Source organism: Lynx rufus, unplaced genomic scaffold (assembly GCF_022079265.1).
Source record: "Lynx rufus isolate CCGP_SWC_20201006 ecotype Redwood Valley unplaced genomic scaffold, mLynRuf1.p SCAF_13, whole genome shotgun sequence".
Lineage (NCBI taxonomy): Eukaryota > Metazoa > Chordata > Mammalia > Carnivora > Felidae > Lynx > Lynx rufus.
This window is the reverse complement of record NW_025814827.1, coordinates 25,755,928-25,776,054: the sequence shown is the minus strand read 5'-3', so window position 1 is coordinate 25,776,054 and position 20,127 is coordinate 25,755,928. Positions and strand designations below refer to the sequence as shown.

The following is a 20,127-nucleotide window of genomic DNA, read 5'->3' as shown; positions in this document are numbered from 1 at the left end:
GCCGTTACTTTCGGCGCGGGACCTGCGCGGCGCCGGGCTCTAGCAACGGCCCTAGCAACGGCCGGACTCCTCCCTCCGGTGTCTCCCGGAAAGCGCTCCGCCGCGCCCGCGCGCGGCCTCAGCCGGGAGCGCGCCTCGGGCTCTGGGGGAGCCGAAGACGCGTGGAGCTGTGCGAGGACCCGCGGGCGGTGCAGGTCTGAGTCCCACTCCGATCCCTGGTGCCGGTCTCCTCGCCCCTCTGCGGACCAGTGGTCTGGCCTGAGCCGTGCGTCCGCAGGGAGTGGACGCTCCTTGGCTGGGCCTTAGTGGAGGTTGTGCAGAGTGTCGCCTGTGAGCGGGGCCCTGGTCCCTGTGCGAGCGCTTGCATTTTTTAGGATCCTGCGGGCCCCTTGGGAAAAAGGCTTCTAAATTTTACCTCAAAACAAAACAAAAAATGTTTTCTCCCAACAATTATTTTTCAGTGGTTTCCGCGCCAAGGAAAGTCTGTTCTGGCAGGCAGTCCCCAAGGAAGTATTTATTTTTTAGTGTTTGGAGTGGTTTGCGAGGGATTGGTAATCAGGGAAGGAGAAGCTAAGCACAGACAGGGTGCCGTGCAGTGTATTTAACATAATAAGTAGTGGTTACATAATAAGCCAAGGAGTCTGTTTCTTATGTCTGCATTACTTCTTGGGAACATAGGACAAGTAAAGAAGTATATTAATACTTTTAAGATGCCAGTTCATGGAGTTGGATGATAAAATCGCTGCTTAAATCCACAGCATTTAAGTATTACTTCTGCCCGAAACCGTAGTGCACCATGAAAAACTAAGGCAAGATAGTCTGCCTACCACATGATGGATGATGTGGGAGAGGCCACTGGTCCTGCATGAAGAGGATGGCACCTTGGGTTTTTCAAAAATGAATGTTGGACCTGTGTATATTATGTGACCAGGTTCTTCAAAATACTTAAGGAAAAAAATTAAGGAAAAATGCTTTATCTAGTAGTGACTTGATCTACAATATATGGTTGGGGTGTTTTATATAGTATTCCATTGGGAAGTGACTGGTAGCTAGGAACTTTTAACAGTATCGTTTTGCAAAAAACATATATGTGTATATATATAATATATAAAATTTGCCATGCTGCCACTTGTGCCAGGTTGCAGATGGCCCATAAAGATGGTTTGTTAGGTTCTTCAGTAGGGAGATTGATACACATGATTTCTTTTTTAGAATGGTTTTGATGTGATAAGGAATTGTGGAATTCCTCCCTTTGCGCAAGACAGAGATAGATACGTGAGATCAGTAAAGAATTCTGCTCTTGCAGAGTTGACTGCTAGGAGGGACAGCTTTGCTAAAAGGCAACTAACTACAAAAAGCAGATTTTTCCATGCTAAATAAGTGAAACCAGTAATAAATGGGCAAAGTTAAAGAGATGTTAAGAGGTTGCCATAGAACATCTAGAGTCCTGACTTTGAGACTAAAATAGAGGATTATATGCAAGGTAGAATTGATGGAACTTGGTGAGTAATTAGATTTGGGGGAAAAGAGGTTAGAGGGGGAGTAAAAAATTTGTTTTCACCCTAATTTGCAGAATGATGAGTGTACCATCAAGGCATTTATTACTTTTTTAGGAGTAAATTCTTTTTATGTTTTCTAAGTAACCCTCAAAACTTTCATCAATAAACTTCAAAAGAATTTGATGTTCATAAGCATGTTTTGAAGGTTGTGAATCGTTACATTTGCAACAAACTATTTGTACACATTTGAGGCAGGCTATTGGCTAGGTCAGGACCGATGCCCTCGTCATGTGGTTTCGGAGACCTTTGGAGGGAACTGTCCATAACTAACCACTTTTGGCGTCTTTTGTGTGGCCACCACAGCCATAAGTGAGCGTATAGGTGAAACGGGAGGGGGGAGCCATAAACATTTCCTTTTCACTGTCTCATAGGTATTTATGTTGTTTGATTTTGTAGAGGAAGGACATTTATATAAGGCTTCACTAATATCCATTTGGCTGTTTGGAAGTCCAAGCGGAATATAGGGGAATATTTCTGAGGCAGAATGCACTTAGAGGGCCCTAGAAAAACTCACAAGTATTTTTCCACTGAATGTCAGGCAACCACATTGACCTTCTTGACATCCCCAATAACTGTGTACGTCAGCCCCATATTGCTTGCATTCTCTGGTGGCATATGCAAACCTTCTAAATAGTTACTGGAACACCCAGGAAAATGGAGTCAGGTTGAATTATTCCAGTCCAGTTCCTTTTATAGAATGAGTCCCATGATGAAGTAATTCAAGACTATTACAACCTAAAAACGTTTTTTCATAAGGACCTCCGGCAACACCAGAGCAAACCCAAACCAAGATTTAGGTGAAACTTAACTAGCTTCCTAAGTGCAGTAATGGGACCTCTTTTGGCTTATGACAGTTGACCTTTGGTTGCCCAATAAGGGATTTGTAGCTCCGATTTCTGGAGACTAATAGTATCTCTTCCCAGACTTTTTTTTTTTTAATTTTTTTTTCAACGTTTATTTATTTTTGGGACAGAGAGAGACAGAGCATGAACGGGGGAGGGGCAGAGAGAGAGGGAGACACAGAATCGGAAACAGGCTCCAGGCTCTGAGCCATCAGCCCAGAGCCCGACGCGGGGCTCGAACCCACGGACCGCGAGATCGTGACCTGAGCTGAAGTCGGACGCTTAACCGACTGCACCACCCAGGCGCCCCTCTTCCCAGACTTTTAAGGCTGCTCCTGTCCTTAGAATGATTTTTTTTTTAATTTTAGTCAAGATTTCTTTACCTGAGTCTGTAGATGGACTTTTAGAGATCTGTAAACCGCATGAAATTGTGTGCAAAATATTGTGTCTGTGTATGCATCCATGTGAGAGGTCTAAGACTCTCTCACATGATCTTAAATGGATCTGAGACTCAAGAAAAGGAGGCAGCTTGGTAAATTTACTTTGAGTAAATTTGGCCAATATATTTTATTTTCCCAGTATATTTCAATGTATTTTTCTTCAATGACAAGCGTCTTTTTTCTTTGGGTCTCAAGCTTACTGGTATTTACAATCTATAAAAAAAACTCCTGATGAGTAATTAAATTAGTTTTACTAACTTCTTGTTGGTAAATTATGTTGAATATTATGTTCCACTGGACTTTTTGTTCACTTTCTATTTGGGATACCACAGAAAAGTTTCCTGCTGCAGTCACAGCATTTCTTCTCTTAGTGTTTGTACTCAAAGTGCCTGGGGCCTCATAGTTAAACACCACAATGCCATAAGGCTTTATAATGAAAGACTCATTTTACAGCTTTGGAATGCATATCAAATCAAAAGGTCCCCAGTCTCTTTTCTCCCTAAAAAGATAACTGTGCTTACAGAATATTTGAGTAACAGTTTGGACAGCCATTATTCTTTGAAAGAAATATTTAAATGGGAAAGTAATTTTACTATTTTATCTCTAGAAGTGAAGCATCTGAATGATTTATATTTTTAAAAAGCAGTATGAAATCTTCAAGCGAGAGGACATTAGTGGTACTTTGTAAAATTTTTAAGTTTATAAGATCACACTTTATTTTTCTGGGTATATATTTCACCTTTTGGGATAGTTTACAAATTATAATTGGTAGTAGATGCCTATCCTATTTTAGTGGATGTTTAGTTATGTTTGTGTGTGTGTTTTAATTTAAGTTGAAGAGGAATATATCTCTTAGAGCATAACCAACTAAATTTTACTGATTTCACTGGAACCTTGTATTTTCATTAGGATTTAGGTTGATATTTGATATCATGTAACATCAGTTTAAAGTCAGAGCCTACAGGGTTGAATACATTCCTGGCTGATACTAACATTAACCATTACATTCCTAAATAAAACAAGAGTCACTAAAAAATGGATTGTTGGTACCTAAGTTTTATATTTAGATAACTTTTCTAAGATAGCATCTTTTTATTTTTATGGAGGGACTGGCCCAGAAGGGTAATATATTGAGATTATTGCTTTTTAGTTTTGTATTTTAAATCATGCTAATTTAGTGGCTTAAAAAGCTTATTAACATTTTTAAATAAATATAGCAGCACACAGTTTTAAATTGAGTGATTTTCTTTGTGGAGACAAGTATAAAATATTTCCTATCTTTATTTTGCCCCCACTTTTTGTTTTTTGCAGCACACCTATGATGTATGTTTTAGAAATAGATGTTAAACTTTGGTTCGAATGAAAAATGTCTGTCAATCCACCTGTATTTCTCAAGGACAAAGATGAAAATAATTCAAAATTTGGAAATTTGGAAATACAACAGTCACAAACTACTTCCATAGGTGCAGAAGATCCTCTTCAAAACTTATGCCTAGCATCTCAAGAAGTTCTTCAAAAAGCTCAGCAAAGTGGAAGATCAAAATGTCTCAAATGTGGTGGTTCAAGAATGTTCTATTGCTATACATGTTATGTCCCAGTTGAAAATGTACCTATTGAGCAGATGCCACTTGTGAAGGTTGGTAAGAAATTTAATTATTTGAAAGTAGGAAAAGAGGTTTTAAAAAGACATCGCATATATACCTGCTCTAAAATAATTGATAAGCTTGATAAATAGCGTCATTGTGGAAATGAATACTATTAATAGAAAATTTAAACTTACAGAGTGGTAAATCTATTTCTTTTTCTTGTCTCTGGAATAAGAGATTCACATTGCTAAAATACTTGGGTCTGAGTAGTATTGTTTTGAATGAAATCAATTACTTTTTCATTAATGATTATAATTCATCTAAAACATAGGAAAAAATATGGCATAAACATGAATAGTACAAGAGACAAGTATATAGCTTGCCTGAAGGAACTTCAAAAACTACTTCAAGGCCTTGGACTTCTTTTTAAAAAAACATATCCTAAAGGAACTAGGATTGATGTTTGTTTAGGTTTTTGTAGAACAAGCTTATTACCCCCATCCTACACTAGGAGATAGAGCTCATGTCAGTGACCTAAACTAAGTAAACTTGAAAAGGCTACGTATTCACTGGGCCATATTATAATTGTAGTTATTTAAGTCAGATTTTAAAAAATTGATTTGAATTGATTGCTTACACTATACTTTTTCTTGCTTACCAAGATACTCTTGTGTAGGTGAAAGGTGTTATAGACCATGATATCTTTGTAATCAAAGAGTTTATTACATATATGTCAACTTGTCTAACATTTACATGAACTTGGGTAGTAAATCAAATAATGTGTAAAATTTGCTGCCTATTAGGGCTTTAGAGAGACTAAACTCTACACATGGGCTCATTAGAATTTGTTGGTAAGAAAATAAGTTGAAACTATATTCAAAAATATTTAATATGGTGACTTTAAGATTCATTTAAATTTGAAGTAGAATACTTTAATACTTATATTTTGTTACTTGAATTTCATTTTGGCTTGTAAGCTGTCTTGTCAAGTTCATGGTCTCCTGAGAGGTCTAAAATCACACTTACAGGCTATTGGAAAGTTTATTGGTCAAGAAGAAATAGGCATGGAATCTAATCAGCTTCATAGTTACCTTAAAAAAACTGAAAGCTTGAGGAAAATAATTTTTTTAAGTTTCCTATTATCTTGCAAGAATGTTACATTTCAAAGTATAGCTTTTAAAGTATACACAGAATTATTCTATCTTCTGTTCATATCATAGCCACATAAAGAGAGTATCCTTTTAGAAGTTTTAAGATGTATTGTGTTCCAAAGGATTGAAGATCAGAATAATAAAAGTCATTAACATACTGACTTTTCATAGAAATTTAAGAATAGAGGATTATTTTCCAAATCAGTGACTCAAAACACCATGCCAAGGGTTTGATCAACTCTAAATAGCCTACCGGATCATGCAGTTTTTAAAAGTGTTTATATGTTAATGGACATATATAAAACTCAGTATGTTAACATATATTAATAGTAATAAAAACTCTGTAAAGTTTTCTTTCTAATGTTTACTTTATTTTTACAAATCATTCAGCATTTGCTTTTAGATAGCCTGCTTGGGAAGGAAAGACGACTACATGATGAGTAAGTGCCTCCCAAGCTTTAAAGTTTAGTCTATGGAATAAATTCATAAATACTGATTCTTTTCATGCAGAATATGATTTTTTTTAATGTCATGAGAAATGCATAAGTAAAAGATGCTCTTGGGTATTTTTTAAAAAAGGAGTCTCCCCCCCCCCCCCAAAAAAAAAATCATGAGGTAAAAAAAATCTTCATCTTTAGTAGAGTCCTAGAATTTAATTTTTTTTTTAAGGTTCATTCATTTTTCAGAGACAGAGTGTGAGTGGGGTTGGAGCAGGAAGAGAGAGGGAGACACAGAATCCAAAGCAGGCTCCAGGCTCTGAGCTGTCAACACAGAACCCGACACAGGGCTCGGACTCATAGACCGCAAGATCATGACCTGAGCTGAAGTAGCAGGCTTAACCGACTGAACCACCCAGGTGCCCCTAGAACCCTAGAATTTAAAAGACTCTTTTTTGGGAAAGTTGATAATCACACCGGAAAAGGCTTAGGGTACCTGCTAATGGCATTTTAATAAATTGGGGCAAAAAGATTTGGTAAATCTTTTATAGGAATTATAGGTGTTAGAGAACAGATGTTCTTTATGTATTTGAAAACAGAACATCTCTACTTGAACTGTGGTAAACACTGCTGGTGTTACTCTGTGCCCTGTCATTATTTAAGAAGTATCTTCCTTTAAAATGTGTGAACTAGAGTACAAACAGTATTATTTTCACAATTTGATCTGTGCTTTTGTTTCATAGTAGCAGAAACTTCAGGGACCTATACTGGGTCCCAGGATACTTCTTGAGCACAAAGTTTGCATAATTGTCTTATACTTGTAGAATTTAGTCCATGATAGGCTAGGTACATGACTTTTAAATATATGAGTAACACCTCTGTGTCCTTGATGTAAATGGTACCCTTCAGACATAGCCAGCTAATCAGAAATGTCACCTTTGGAATTTTCAGCTCTACTCATCAGCCATAGAAGAAAGTCAGTTTTACTAGTAATAGAATACTTTGTCACAATGTGCTTTCTTTTTCTTCTTTCCTCTTTCTATCTGCCCTGGGCTAAGATAATGCTGACCTGGGACTGAGAGACCCTGGGGAAAGGGAATGTAGTGTCAACTGAGACTGAGCATCATGAGGAAATTCTGACGTAGAGTTCAGCCAGAAGTAGACTGATGTAAAATCATTTGTGAACTGCCTACTTAAATGGTAAATTTTCTATAACTAGAAGTTGGTTTGGTGATTTGAAGCAATTGGCCCTAATTGGTCACTAGGCCCAAGTGGGGAGGGAAGGAGATTTGGCGTTTGAAGCCCTAAATTGAAAACTACTTGGGGTACATATTTATGGCCCTTCTGGGATATATACCCTCCTTTTCCACACAGTCACCCAGAAAAGTAAAGTATGTACAGTTGGGACCATCTAGTAGCGTGCGGCAACTGCTCCTTTAAAAACCAGCTCTAGAATTAATGATACGTACAACAATATGGATGACTCTCAGAACAATTATTCTGAGTGAAAGTAGTCAGATGAAAAGAGTACATACCATATTTGTATATTAATTTATGAATGATTATTTCAGTAAAAAATACATATTCAAGAACCAAAAAAAACCCCAACAGAAAAAGAAAAGAGCATATACCATATGATTTCATTTATATAAAACCTTAGAAAATGCAAACCTATAGTGATAGCAGAGCAATCATCATTGCCTAGGGACTGTGAGTGGTAGTTGATGGGGAAAGGGGAAGGAGGGAGGCACAAGAAGGCTTTTGGGGGCGACAGATAAATTTGTGATCTTGATTATGGTGATGAACTCAAGGGTGTTAAAATTCATTATATTGTATACCTTAAATATGTGGCATTTATTATACCTATTTTATCCCTTTATTAAAGCTGTTTTAAAAAACAAAAATAGTTTTGTACTCCAGGGTAAAATAACTTGCCCCAGGGTAAATACCTAGAATCCTACCTAAAATCCTGTTTTGGGTAAAGCGGAAGCTGGACGAATGTTTATCATAACAAATAAAACATTTACAATCAGTGAAGAATCCAACTTGGAGTTTCTTATATGTTATGGGGGGGATATGACTTGGCTTTCATTTTCATACTCTTGACTGTAGCACCTGTATACGCATTATACAGAAAACTAAAACAAGTCAGTGAAATGATAGTAAAATCTCACTCAAGAAATGCAAGAGAATATTATTTTTACAAAGAGGCAGGACATAATCCATAACAAAGAAACTTTAAGGAAAATAGACAAAATTTTTTTGAAGAGAGTTAATTTTTATATAAAGTGTGCACCTCTTGGACCTGTTACTTTTTCCAATTGATGATTATTTCATTTTTGCTGTGAAAGGCCACTGATGAGAATCATGATGTTCACAACAAAGGGTAATACCTTTGATCTCGAAGGACATGTAGGGAATAAAATTTGACTTGAAGTTTAGATTTGAAGCCTTTCCCCAAACTTATATTTCCTTTTATTGTGTCATAAGATTAACAAACCTAGCGTTTATAGAAATTATAAAAAATGTTCTTGGCACAGATACTGAAATGCAAGGAATTGGACTCCCTGCCTATGTAACGTAAATGAAAATGACCTTGAAACTTTGCTTTAAGAGTAGATTCTATATTAAAGGAGTTGGAAATAGTTGTTTAGTATGTGATCAACAATATCCAGGAAGAAATTTGGGTTTGCTTTATGGCTTTTAGAATTCTTAATATTCTAGTTTAGAAATGTATGATTTTCAAATTATATTTGTAGGAGCTTAGTGTGAACTTATTATTTTAGCCTTAAAGATTATTTTTATTAACATAAAAATTAGAATTTTTATGTTTGTTGTGTTGATTTCTCTTTTTTTAAATTTTAGCTTCCACTGAAGATTGACATCATTAAACATCCAAATGAAACAGATGGCAAAAGTACTGCTGTACATGCAAAACTATTAGCACCTGAATTTGTAAATATTTACACGTATCCTTGTATTCCAGAATATGAAGAAAAGGACCATGAAGTAGGCAGCTTATTTTTTTACAACTCTTCACATTAAGTCTAAAAATGAATTTTTTTACTGTTTATTTTTTTTTGAGAGAGAGAGAGTCAGAGTCAGAGTGTGAGTGGGGGAGGGGCAGAGAAGGAGGGAGACACAGAAACTGAAGCAGGCCCCAGTCTCTGAGCTGTCAGCACAGAGCCTGACGTAGGGTTCAAACTCAAGAACAGTGAGATTATGACCTGAGTGGAAGTCGGATGCTTAACTGAGCCACCCAGGTGTCTCTAAAAATGAATTTTAAATTCTATTACCTTTATAAGCTTACTTGAACATAATTTAATATTTTTCTTAATGACCTAGAGTTATTTTTTTATAGCAATAAACATACAAATTATTTACTTCATTGGTATCTTCAAAGATCAAATGATTTTAGATTGTTAAGGCTTTTTTGAATCTCGTCTTTCCACTTTATATAGTTTTTCTGCATTATTTCTTCAGGTTTTTACTTACTGCCAATATTACTGTGCCTGCTTTTACTTTCTTCCCTCTCCATTTTCCTGCCTATAGTACATACAGATCTAATTTGATACGAACTAAGAAACCATATTATGAACATAATGGGAACATATTCAACATGTTTGTTTCTTGTCAAGTTTTAAGTCAGAATTTATTCATTTCAAAGATCATAATAGCACACTGCTGACTTAAGTTTCTTTGCTTTAGGTTGCACTGGTTTTTCCTGGACCTAAGTCTATTTCAATAAAAGATCTTTCTTTTCATCTGCAAAAAAGGATTCAAAATAATGTTAGAGACAAAAATGACCCTGAGAAGCCATCTGTTAAACGCAAGAAAACTGAAGAACAGGATTTAAATGACAGCAAGGGCCAAGACACAACACTGAAAAAAATTATATTTATCGATAGCACCTGGAACCAAACAAACAAAATATTCACTGATGAGAGACTTCAAGGTAAGAAAAACAAATTTTTTGTGGATTGCTCTGTCTCCCAACTTTCATTTAAAAAAACTTCAAACCTGCAGATTATTGGAAGAATTGCACTGAATACCCATACATTTTGCCACATTTGTTTTATTCTCTATTATATGTGTGTTTATACTTAGATATATCATTCATTTTTGGTTGAACTGCTTGAAAGTAAGTTGCAGGCTTGGCAACACTTCACCCTTAAATACCTAACTGTACATCTTTTAAGAATAATTGCAGAGTCACAATACCATTGTCACTCTAAGCAAATTAACAAAAGTTCTCTAATCTGTAATACAGAACATAGTCCATATTCACATTTCCCTAATCGACCCAAAGTATTTTTTGTAGCTCTTTTTTCCTTCATATCCCATGTAGTTATTAGGCCTCCTCAGTCTGATTTAACATAGAGCTTCTCCTGTTTTTGTTTTCTATGACTTTGGCTGGCGTGAGGAGGACCAGGCAGTTGTCTGAATGCTCCATCATAATTAGATTCACTTCAGTATTTTTGCAAGGATACTTCGTGATAAGGATAAATCTAGGGTTGTCCATGACAATTCCAGTTTATACTTGTTCTGATATGATTATTAATAGCATTCCCTTTCATTCTCAGAAATGAAGCTCTTTAACTTACTAATTATATGATTACCCTATTCATAGGTAAAGATATACTTATTGCATCAAATCAAGAGGCATATAATGTAAGTTCCGTTATTGGTAACAACTTTAATTAATTAAAGTGGTGATTGCCAGGTCTCTCCATTATAAAGGTTTGTTTTCTTCTTTGAAACTAGTAGTAGTAACCTGTGGGGTGGCGCTTCGAGACTATAAACTGTCTATTTCCCAACTGCTGTTCACTGAGTGGTTTTAGTATTCATTGATGACTTGCCTAAATCAGTACTTACATCAAGGATTGCAAAATGATGACATTTCTTTTACATTTGTTAGCTGGCTTTCTTATGTAAAGAACTCTTCTCCACACCCCCTTCTTTTTTTTCCACTCTCCCCCTGCCCCTTTTTGAGGTCACTGTACATTTTTAGATTTCCTTTTAGTTCATCATACGTAATATGTTGTGATTGTATCTTTTTTGATGCCCACATTGTCTCAACTTTTGCTAGTGGAGGCCTTCAAGCCCTCTCTGTGTCATGGCCTCATTAGTCTTTTCTGGTACAACAGGATGTCCCAAGTTCACTTGTACTTTTTTCCTGCCCCAGATCTAGAACCAATGATTGATTATACAAAGGAGCTGTGCTTCTTTTTAGTGGGGACTAATATTAGAAATCAAGAGCTAGTAAACTTATTACAACTTGGATGTCATTGCTACAGTGGATAGAGCCAAGGAAAATGCACATATATCATGAGTTCACATGGATAGTTCCAATTCCAAGATTTAACTTCCCAGGGATTTTCTTTCTTTTGTTTTACCTTTGTATGTCTCTGTCTCTTAGAGTGAAAAGTTTAGTTCCTAATAAAATGGTTTAAAAGAGTTTCTTCACTTGCCCAACTAGCACAGCTAGTAATTTGAAGAACAGGAACTCATGTTACCTCTCTTGTTTACTTGCACCTTACTTAGTTCTTCAGGGTTTTTCAGTAGTTTCTCTAAATACTTTAGATTTATTTCCAGCTCTTGATAGCTTTGTTTGTGTACCATGTTTGATTAGAAGGCAAGAGAGCTACCCAGTTGGTTTTAGACAGTTGCCAAAACAGTTTCAACCTGGGAGACCCTTTCTCAGGCTATTGTTAAAAATGCACATCACCTAGAAAAGAAAGTTTATGACACTTCTTTGGAGTTTAACTTGTGTTAACTAATCTCAAACTAACGTGAGTGACAATACTAGATTTAATTTACATAGTTCATACCTCTGAGGTCAACATACATGTTGGTAAGATTGCTTTGTCATTCTAATTGTGTGCATACCTGTGTGTTTGTTGGTGAGAATGATAAGCAGAAAGATAGAGACAGAGAAATTGTGTGTGTGTGTGTGTGTGTGTGTGTGTGTGTGTGTGTGTGTGAGAGAGAGAGAGAGAGAGAGAGAGAGAGAGAGGGAGGGAAAGGGGGGGGGAGTGGGAAGGAGAGAGACAGAGAAACTACAGAGTATAAGACCTAGAAGAATCTTTTTGCTGATATTTAATAGAGGGATGGAGCCCTAAGGCCCTTCTCTTTGGAGCACTCCCTGCCACACTGCATTGGATGGTTACAGCAGCACCTTATTCCTCAGTTTGAAGATTTTTCTGAACTACTTTCTTTACAATTATCTTATATGGTAATTGAAAGGATCAAATGAAAGAACATGAGTGAAAGCAGTTAAAAAAACTATAAAAGGAATTATTGAGCACAATTCAAAAATCTGTTTTCAGAGTGTTCATATTTGAAATTAAGGCTTCAAATCAGATTTGTACCAAAATTTCTGTTATTCCTTTCCAGATCACATAGTAGGTATCCTGTATTTTTAAAAGGGGATTTCTTAATTCCTTCAAAACCATGAAATCTGCATGTCCTACTTCAACCCCTCTCCCTTCTAGTGCCTTATTGCACCACAGGGACTACTTCAGGCTTTGCACATACTTAACAATCTCTGTATATGTGAAAAAACAGTTTCCAGAAAAACCAAATTACTTCCTCAAGACACAATCCATGTTTGCTATAAATCATTGCCTTTGGGTTTTAAAACATTTTATCATTTGATGGGATTAAACTGAACAAACCAGCTTTTTTTTTTCAATATATGAAATTTATTGTCAAATTGGTTTCCATACAACATCCAGTGCTCATCCCAAAAGGTGCCCTCCTCAATACCCATCACCCACCCTCCCCTCCCTCCCACCCCCCATCGACCCTCAGTTTGTTCTCAGTTTTTAAGAGTCTCTTAAGCTTTGTCTCTCTCCCACTCTAACATCTTTTTTTTTTTCCTTCCCCTCCTCCATGGGTTTCTTTTAAGTTTCTCAGGATCCACATAAGAGTGAAAACATATGGTATCTGTCTTTCTCTGTATGGCTTATTACGCTTAGCATTACAGTCTCCATTTCCATCCACATTGCTACAAAGGGCCATATTTCATTCTTTCTCATTGCCATGTAGTACTCCATTGTGTATATAAACCACAATTTCTTTATCTATTCATCATGAACACACCAGCTTTAAACCTCAGATAAAACCCTCAAATGTAATGTATTGGAAATCGTTTCGGTTATCTTATGAATGCAGAGGTTAAGAATCTCTTTAACAATGTAGAAACATACTGTTTTGCCACATTTTACAGAGAAATAGCTCTGAATGTTTTACTCTTGGCAAAATAAAACATTTGAAGGTTGAGCGCATAATTTAATCATAAAACGTGAACTTACACGTGAAGAGTGATAATAACATTCTTGAAGATTCACCATAGGAAGCCTTAGAAGAAGGTGGTGAGGAAGGATGGTTACTTTTGTTGGAGAGGCAGTCCAAATTATAAAAACTGGGATTATATTATAATTTGTTTTATGGGTACCTGGGTGGCTCAGTCAATTAAGCATCCAACTTCCGCTCAGACCATGATTTCATTGCTCGTGAGTTCGAGCCCGGTGTCAGGTTCTGTGCTGACAGCTCAGAGCCTGGAGTCTGCTTTAGATTCTGTGTCTCCTTCTTTCTCTGCTGCTCCCCATTCATGCTCTGTCTCTGTCTCTGTCTCTCTCTCTCAAAAATAAATAAACATTTAAAAACATTTTTTTTAAATTAGCCAGCCCTCTCCCTTCATTTTGACTGTATTGATACAATGTTTAAAGTGACTGCTTTTTTTTTAGATTAAAAGCATTGCCTGAACTGTAGTCAGTGTGTAAGTGAGTGCCGTATCATATACTGCCTCATTCAGTCCTCACAATGACAGTATGAGGATAGCTCAAGATTTTTACCCTTACTTTTCAGTTGAAGAAATTCAGGCAATAATTTTGAAGGGAAAAGCCATTTATAATTATCTGCTTTAAAATTCTGCTAAAAAAGATTTGCTCATTTCATCATAAAATTATTGTCAAAAAATGCTAGCAAAAGAATTTTTTAATATATGTATTGAGCTTTTAAAAATAAATATTTTCTATATAATCCCATGCCTGTGTTTTTCAGTGTGTTTTCAAAGGTTCTATATACTAATAAGAAAATCATTAAAACAGGATGGATTAATGGTAATAATCACTAACTCTTGATTTTTATACTTAACATTTTAGAACATATTAGGTGTATTAGAAACCAGCATTATTTAATAGTTACTTTTGGTTTGTTTTTTAGAAATTGCATTGTGATATCAAATCCTATGTTAACATTTTAATTGTACTAATTAGGACATTTTCAAATGTTTGCCTTTACTTCTTGGATATAGTTAACATTAATACAAATAGTCAAAAGAGTTTGGTTTGGGTTGTTACAACTTTTGTGTATCTTTGAATCAAAATGATTCACACTGAAATATTTTCAGGGCACCTGGGTGGATCCATTGATCAGGTCATGATCTCACAGTTTGTGGGTTTGAGCCTGGCATCAGGCTCTGTGCTGACAGCTTGGAGCCTAGAGCCTGCTTTGGATTCTGTGTCTCCCTCTCTTCTGCCCTTCCCTTGCTCATACTCTGTCTCTCTATCTCTCTCAAAAATAAATAAAACATTAAAAAAAATCAAATTGGAATATTTTCAAAATACCCAGATAGAATACTTTAAAGGTTGTGATTTGTCCATTCATTCAGTAATATTTGTTGAACATCTGCTCCTGGATAGGTGATGTCCTAGATTGGGGGATAGAAAGGAGAATAGAGCACTCTCTCTACTCTCTAGTTGATCACAGTGGCTATTAGTTAGGGTTGTGTCTCCCCATATGAAACAGAAACCCAGATGGAATCTTAAAACAAGTAGTGAGTTTACTTTTCATGGGTAAAAGTCCAGAAATAGGTAGTCCAAGCTATTATAAGGACTTCACAATGCCTGTAAAGATTCATACTCATTCCATTTTATTCCTCCATCATTTTAATCCTTGTAAGATAGCTGCTAGGTCCCAAGACAAACCATATATATTCCAGTTGTTATATGCCCACTGAGTCTGGCTCTTTCATTAAAAAATAAATATATAATATAATAATAGCTTTCTTGGAATTTCCTCCTAGGAGTTTTCATTTTTCCTTCTTTGGCCAGAATGGTTCACATGACCACTCTGGCTATGAGTAGAGCTGGGACATAGTTTCTATTTTTAGCTGGACACTTGCCATACTGAACAGGATTGAGGTTTGTTAATATTGAGAGAAGGAGAACATGAATATTGAGAAGATAGTGGACATTGTCTGCCATGTAATCTATTACAGGAGGCAGACAAGTAAGCAGGTAAGAAAATTCAATAAATTTTAGATGCAGGGGTAGCATTGAGGAGACACAATCCTGTTCTTCGTGGATTCCCTGAAGGATTAACTGTTTCTGTTGAAATCTTGATGGATAAAGGGCTGAGGCCTGGGCAGTTCAGTCAAAGGGAATGGCATATACACAAAGATATAAAAACATCATTTTACGTTCAGGACACTGAAAAAGTTGAATATGGTGTAGAATGTGTACGTATATAAGAATGGTAGGAGAAATAACTGTGAAGAAATACAAACTGTGAATGCCCTTGAATATCATGCCTGGGAATTCGGTCTTTTTTTCCACAGGTGCTATGACACTTGTAGAGAATTTAATGCCAGACATTGACATGATTAGATTTGTATTGTAAGCCTAATGGGAAGAACAGGGCTGGGACCTGACTTCTGGCTCTCGTTCTGCCACTAAATAGGCAAAGGTGTTATTTATATTACTTTTTAAACTAAGTTATAACACATGTGAAAGAACATATATATATATAATATAATGTTATAGCACATGGTGATATAATGAATAATTAAGAACCCAGGCACCAGAATTGTATCAATAACTTATCTACCTATGTTCTTCCCTGCGTGACTCCACTTCTCCCCTGATCAGAGGTAACTTTTCTCCTGAATTATGTTTTCATCATACCTTTGTGTTTTATTTATATGCATCAGCTTTCATAATCTTCGTTATTTAGTTTTTTATTTTGACCTGCATGTTGTATTCCCAGGGACCTGCAATCTAAAGTCACCATTTTGTTTCTAAGGTTAACCCCTGTTGTTACATGATTAACTATAGTTTATTCATTTTCACTGCTGTGTATTATCTGTGTGAATATACTACAGTTTATCTAGTCTCCTATTGATGAAACACTTGAGTTAATTCTAGTTTCTGCTCTTACAAATTATGTATCTGCGAATACTCTTATGCATGTACAAGGTTCCTTAAGGAAACATACCTTGAAGTGGAATCGTTGGGTTGTTGCATATGAGAATGCCCACTTATACAAGGTAATGCCAACTGTTTTCCAAAGTGTGGGTATACAGATTTATACACCCGTCATTAATGTATAAGAGTCCCCATTGATCCATGATGCCTCCTATCTTGGTATTGTCAGATGTTTGATTTTTGCCAGTCTAGCAGGTATAAAGTGGCATCTCATTGTGATCATAATTTGCCTTTCCCTTAGTTAATAATTGGATTGAGCATCCTTTTGTTCATTTATTTGGCCACACGCATCCCGTTCTGTGAAACAATTATGTGCATCTTTCTAATTTTTTAAAATTGATTTGTAGGAATTCTTTAGATCTACTAGAATGTAGATAATAATGTTTTGAAATATCTCCTTGTAGCTTATGACTCATCTTTTAAATTTCTTTATGGTATCTTTTGAGGAATAGAAATTCTTGATGTAGAATTCAATCTTTCATGTTGAGCACTTGCTATGTCTTGTATAAATCCTCTCTACCCTAAGATACTATATTTTTAGTAATTTGTTTATTGATTTTAAAAGTATTTTCTCTGTAAGTAATGTCAATTGTGTTTCTTCCTTTCCAGTTCTTACACATCTAATTAATTTATTGTTTTTTTACTGTGTCAGCTCAGACCTCCGGGTTGACCCTCCAATGTTGAGGGAAGCCCTGTAGACAGACTGTAGAGGTCATCCTGTATTTCAGTCTCAGAATCTTTTACATGGAGGATTTCATCTATTCATGTTTGCTATGAGTATTGATATTTTGGGATGTATTTCTACCATCTTAATTTTATTTGTCCTGTTGTTTACTTTTTTTGTTGTTGACTTTTTTTCAAGTTTTTATCTTTTTCCATTCTGTAATATTCCTATTTTGGTTCTTTTAGAAAATTGTACTCGCACATGCGACTTATTTTAAGTCAAACAGTATTTTAAACAAGATTTTAATCTTCCCTTTTGAACACGCTAAGCACTTAGCAGACAATGTTTGATTCAACTTCCTCCTTGTTCACTAAGTTACTGTTATTTTCTTCATTATTTTTGTTCTGTCCTTTATCTTCAGCCTGCAAATTAGATATGGTTATTGTTTTTGTTTCATTCAGGTAGCATTTATTTGGATTTGCATAGATGTTTATTGTTTTCTTTGCTCACCTTTCCTTTAACCCAGACTGTCTTTGCTGAAATACATTCCTTAACAATTACTTTCATTTGGTTTCCTGTTGGCATATGTTCAGTTTTTGTTACTTTACTAATGTTTTCATTCCTGTTGTTAATATATAGTTCTGCTGAGTACACAATTTGAGGTTGTTAGTTTTTTCTCTTGACACTTTGAAGGTTTTATTCTGGAGTCTTCAGTACTTTACTATTGCTGATAAAAAGTCTCCTATCATTCCCGTTACCATTCTTTTGTATATGATCTGCCACTTCTTAATCCCTGCTTTAAAAATCTCTTTAACTTTGCTCTTTTGCAGTTATACTATTGTGTGATGGATCTAGGCCTTGATTTCTGTAGATTTATTCTGCTTGAGATACATTATTTCATGGATCTGTGGCTTTGCATTTTTAAAAATAGTCTATGGAAAAGTCATGGACATTATCTCTTTAAATACTATCTCTCCTCCATTCTCTGTTCTCTCCCCCTGCAAGTCCTATGTAGACATTTGATCCTCCTTATCTCTTAAAAATCTTAATATTTTACAGTATTTTATTTCTTGTCATTCTTTGCTGCATTTCTGAAGTAGCTTTTAGGTTAAAGAGAGGTGGGATAGTAGGGAATCATCGGTAACTCAAAAGTTCCTTATCTGGGTAGGGAGGCTCATTTTAATACTCCCTTCTCCCTTTAATACTACTTTCTCACTTTGAAATAAATATGCTTTATAAAAAGTATAGCAAAATAAATATAATGTGAATCTAAGTAGTGGTCTAAGGTGCTAAAAGCATCTTGGGTTTGTATGTTCACATCTGAGTTTTAAGAGGTCAAAGAACTGTTCTGTGATTTCATGAATTATTTCCTCTTTAAATGCACAGGAGTAAGACATTCTAGCTGACTGTGTCATTAATGCCTTATGTACAGATGTGGCAGAGCCAAAGAAACATTAGGTACTCTGTTCATGAATATATAGCCAAAAAGTGATAATCCAGAAGTCAACTTTAACTATATTAAGGACCATTAACTTGCCTATCTCTCCCAGTGAGTTTTAGAATGATGTTTGAAATGTCAGTTTATCAAGGAAATGAAACCTTCTGAATATTGGTGAATTTAGTCCTGTCACTGGTTAAAATGTAAAAAGACACTGGTAGATAGAAAATAGCATCTTGATTACTTTTAACTCATGGTTGCAAGTTCTAAGATTTATGTATAAGATTTTGTTCTGTGTTTTATATTGCTTCTGTATTTACCTTAATGCATTTAAGAAAATACCCTAGGGGCGCCTGGGTGGCGCAGTCGGTTAAGCATCCGACTTCAGCCAGGTCACGATCTCGCGGTCCGTGGGTTCGAGCCCCGCATCAGGCTCTGGGCTGATGGCTCAGAGCCTGGAGCCTGTTTCCGATTCTGTGTCTCCCTCTCTCTCTGCCCCTCCCCCGTTCATGCTCTGTCTCTCTCTGTCCCAAAAATAAATAAACGTTGAAAAAAAAATTAAAAAAAAAAAAAAAAAAAAAAAAAAAAGAAAATACCCTATTTGGTTGGGGTTGAAGGAACTTGTGTATTCTCTTAAAAAAATTCTTAAAATAATTAAGAGAAATTATCATTATTGTGCCAGATCCTGTGGTTAATAAAAAATATTTATACTTATTTGTTTTTGGCAGGACTGTTACAAGTTGAGTTGAAAACAAGAAAAACTTGCTTTTGGCGCCATCAAAAAGGAAAGCCAGACACCTTCCTTTCCACAATTGAAGCTATTTACTACTTTCTAGTAGACTACCATACTGATATATTAAAAGAGAAATACCAAGGACAATATGACAATCTCTTATTTTTCTACTCTTTTATGTACCAGCTGATAAAGAATGCCAAATGTTCTGGAGACAAGGAAATGAGAAAACTTATCCATTAGTTTTTAAAAAGCTACTTATGTCATTTTATTTTGCTAAAAATCAATAAACCTTTACTTGTGCTTTGTTTATTCTTAGGAAATATTAATATATAATGTCTGTTAGATCACTTGAGAAAATAAGGTTTCATTCATTTACCTCATTTTCTAAGGGAATTTTTAGAGATAGTATTGACTGAAACACTCATTTCAGAAGTTATTTGCTCAAGTTGGGTATATCTCAGTTCATTACTACATTTTAATATAATAGATGTTATATTTATGTAATTAGATATAATAGTTGTTTAGGGATCTTCATATTTTTCTGTCTATACCCACTACCACATTTGGAGGTAGATGGGATCAGAATCTCCTCACTGAAAATGAAGTCATAAATACTTGGCTTGAGTTTTGTGGCAAACATAGGCAGAACTAGACTTGCAACTTTAGTGGCTAGGGCTGTTTCTGTAAGTCCACACTGCCTGTGATGGACATTTGTTGCTTTTTACATTTGCCTGACATCTTTTTTAGGCAGAAATTACTGGCAGTCATGTCCTACCGTGGGTAAGGACATATGACCCAGTTTAGCAAACGAAGTGCCTGGTGGTTGAGCCAAGGATGAGCACATGACCCAGCATCCTTTCTGACAAGTGATGTGAGTGCTGTAGGAGATAGGGTTTATTTTTCAAAAAGCAATATGGTGCACAGATTCTAGAGCTAGCTACTTGAATTTAAATCTTAGCTTTTCTTCTTCCTCTTACCAGTCATATGTCAGTTGCTTCATTTC

The 20,127-nt window shown here is 35.8% G+C and overlaps 1 protein-coding gene across 3 annotated transcripts; it reads left to right on the top strand.

Moving 5' to 3' along the window:
• The first annotated feature begins 119 nt into the window (after nucleotides 1–119).
• Nucleotides 120–19,427, top strand: DTWD1 (DTW domain containing 1). Of its 3 annotated transcripts, XM_047075131.1 has the most exons (6): nucleotides 120–194; nucleotides 4,153–4,477; nucleotides 8,881–9,024; nucleotides 9,724–9,970; nucleotides 10,646–10,686; nucleotides 19,117–19,235. In XM_047075131.1, exons 2-6 carry the CDS (start codon nucleotides 4,208–4,210, stop codon nucleotides 19,135–19,137), a joined length of 723 nt encoding a protein of 240 aa, XP_046931087.1. In that variant the 5' UTR covers nucleotides 120–194; nucleotides 4,153–4,207; the 3' UTR covers nucleotides 19,138–19,235. The 3 variants fall into 3 exon arrangements, with proteins under 3 accessions (XP_046931087.1, XP_046931085.1, XP_046931086.1); XM_047075129.1 differs by lacking the exon at nucleotides 10,646–10,686 and having other exon boundaries at nucleotides 19,117–19,427; XM_047075130.1 differs by lacking the exons at nucleotides 10,646–10,686; nucleotides 19,117–19,235 and adding an exon at nucleotides 16,278–18,729.
• The last annotated feature ends 700 nt before the right edge of the window (nucleotides 19,428–20,127 follow it).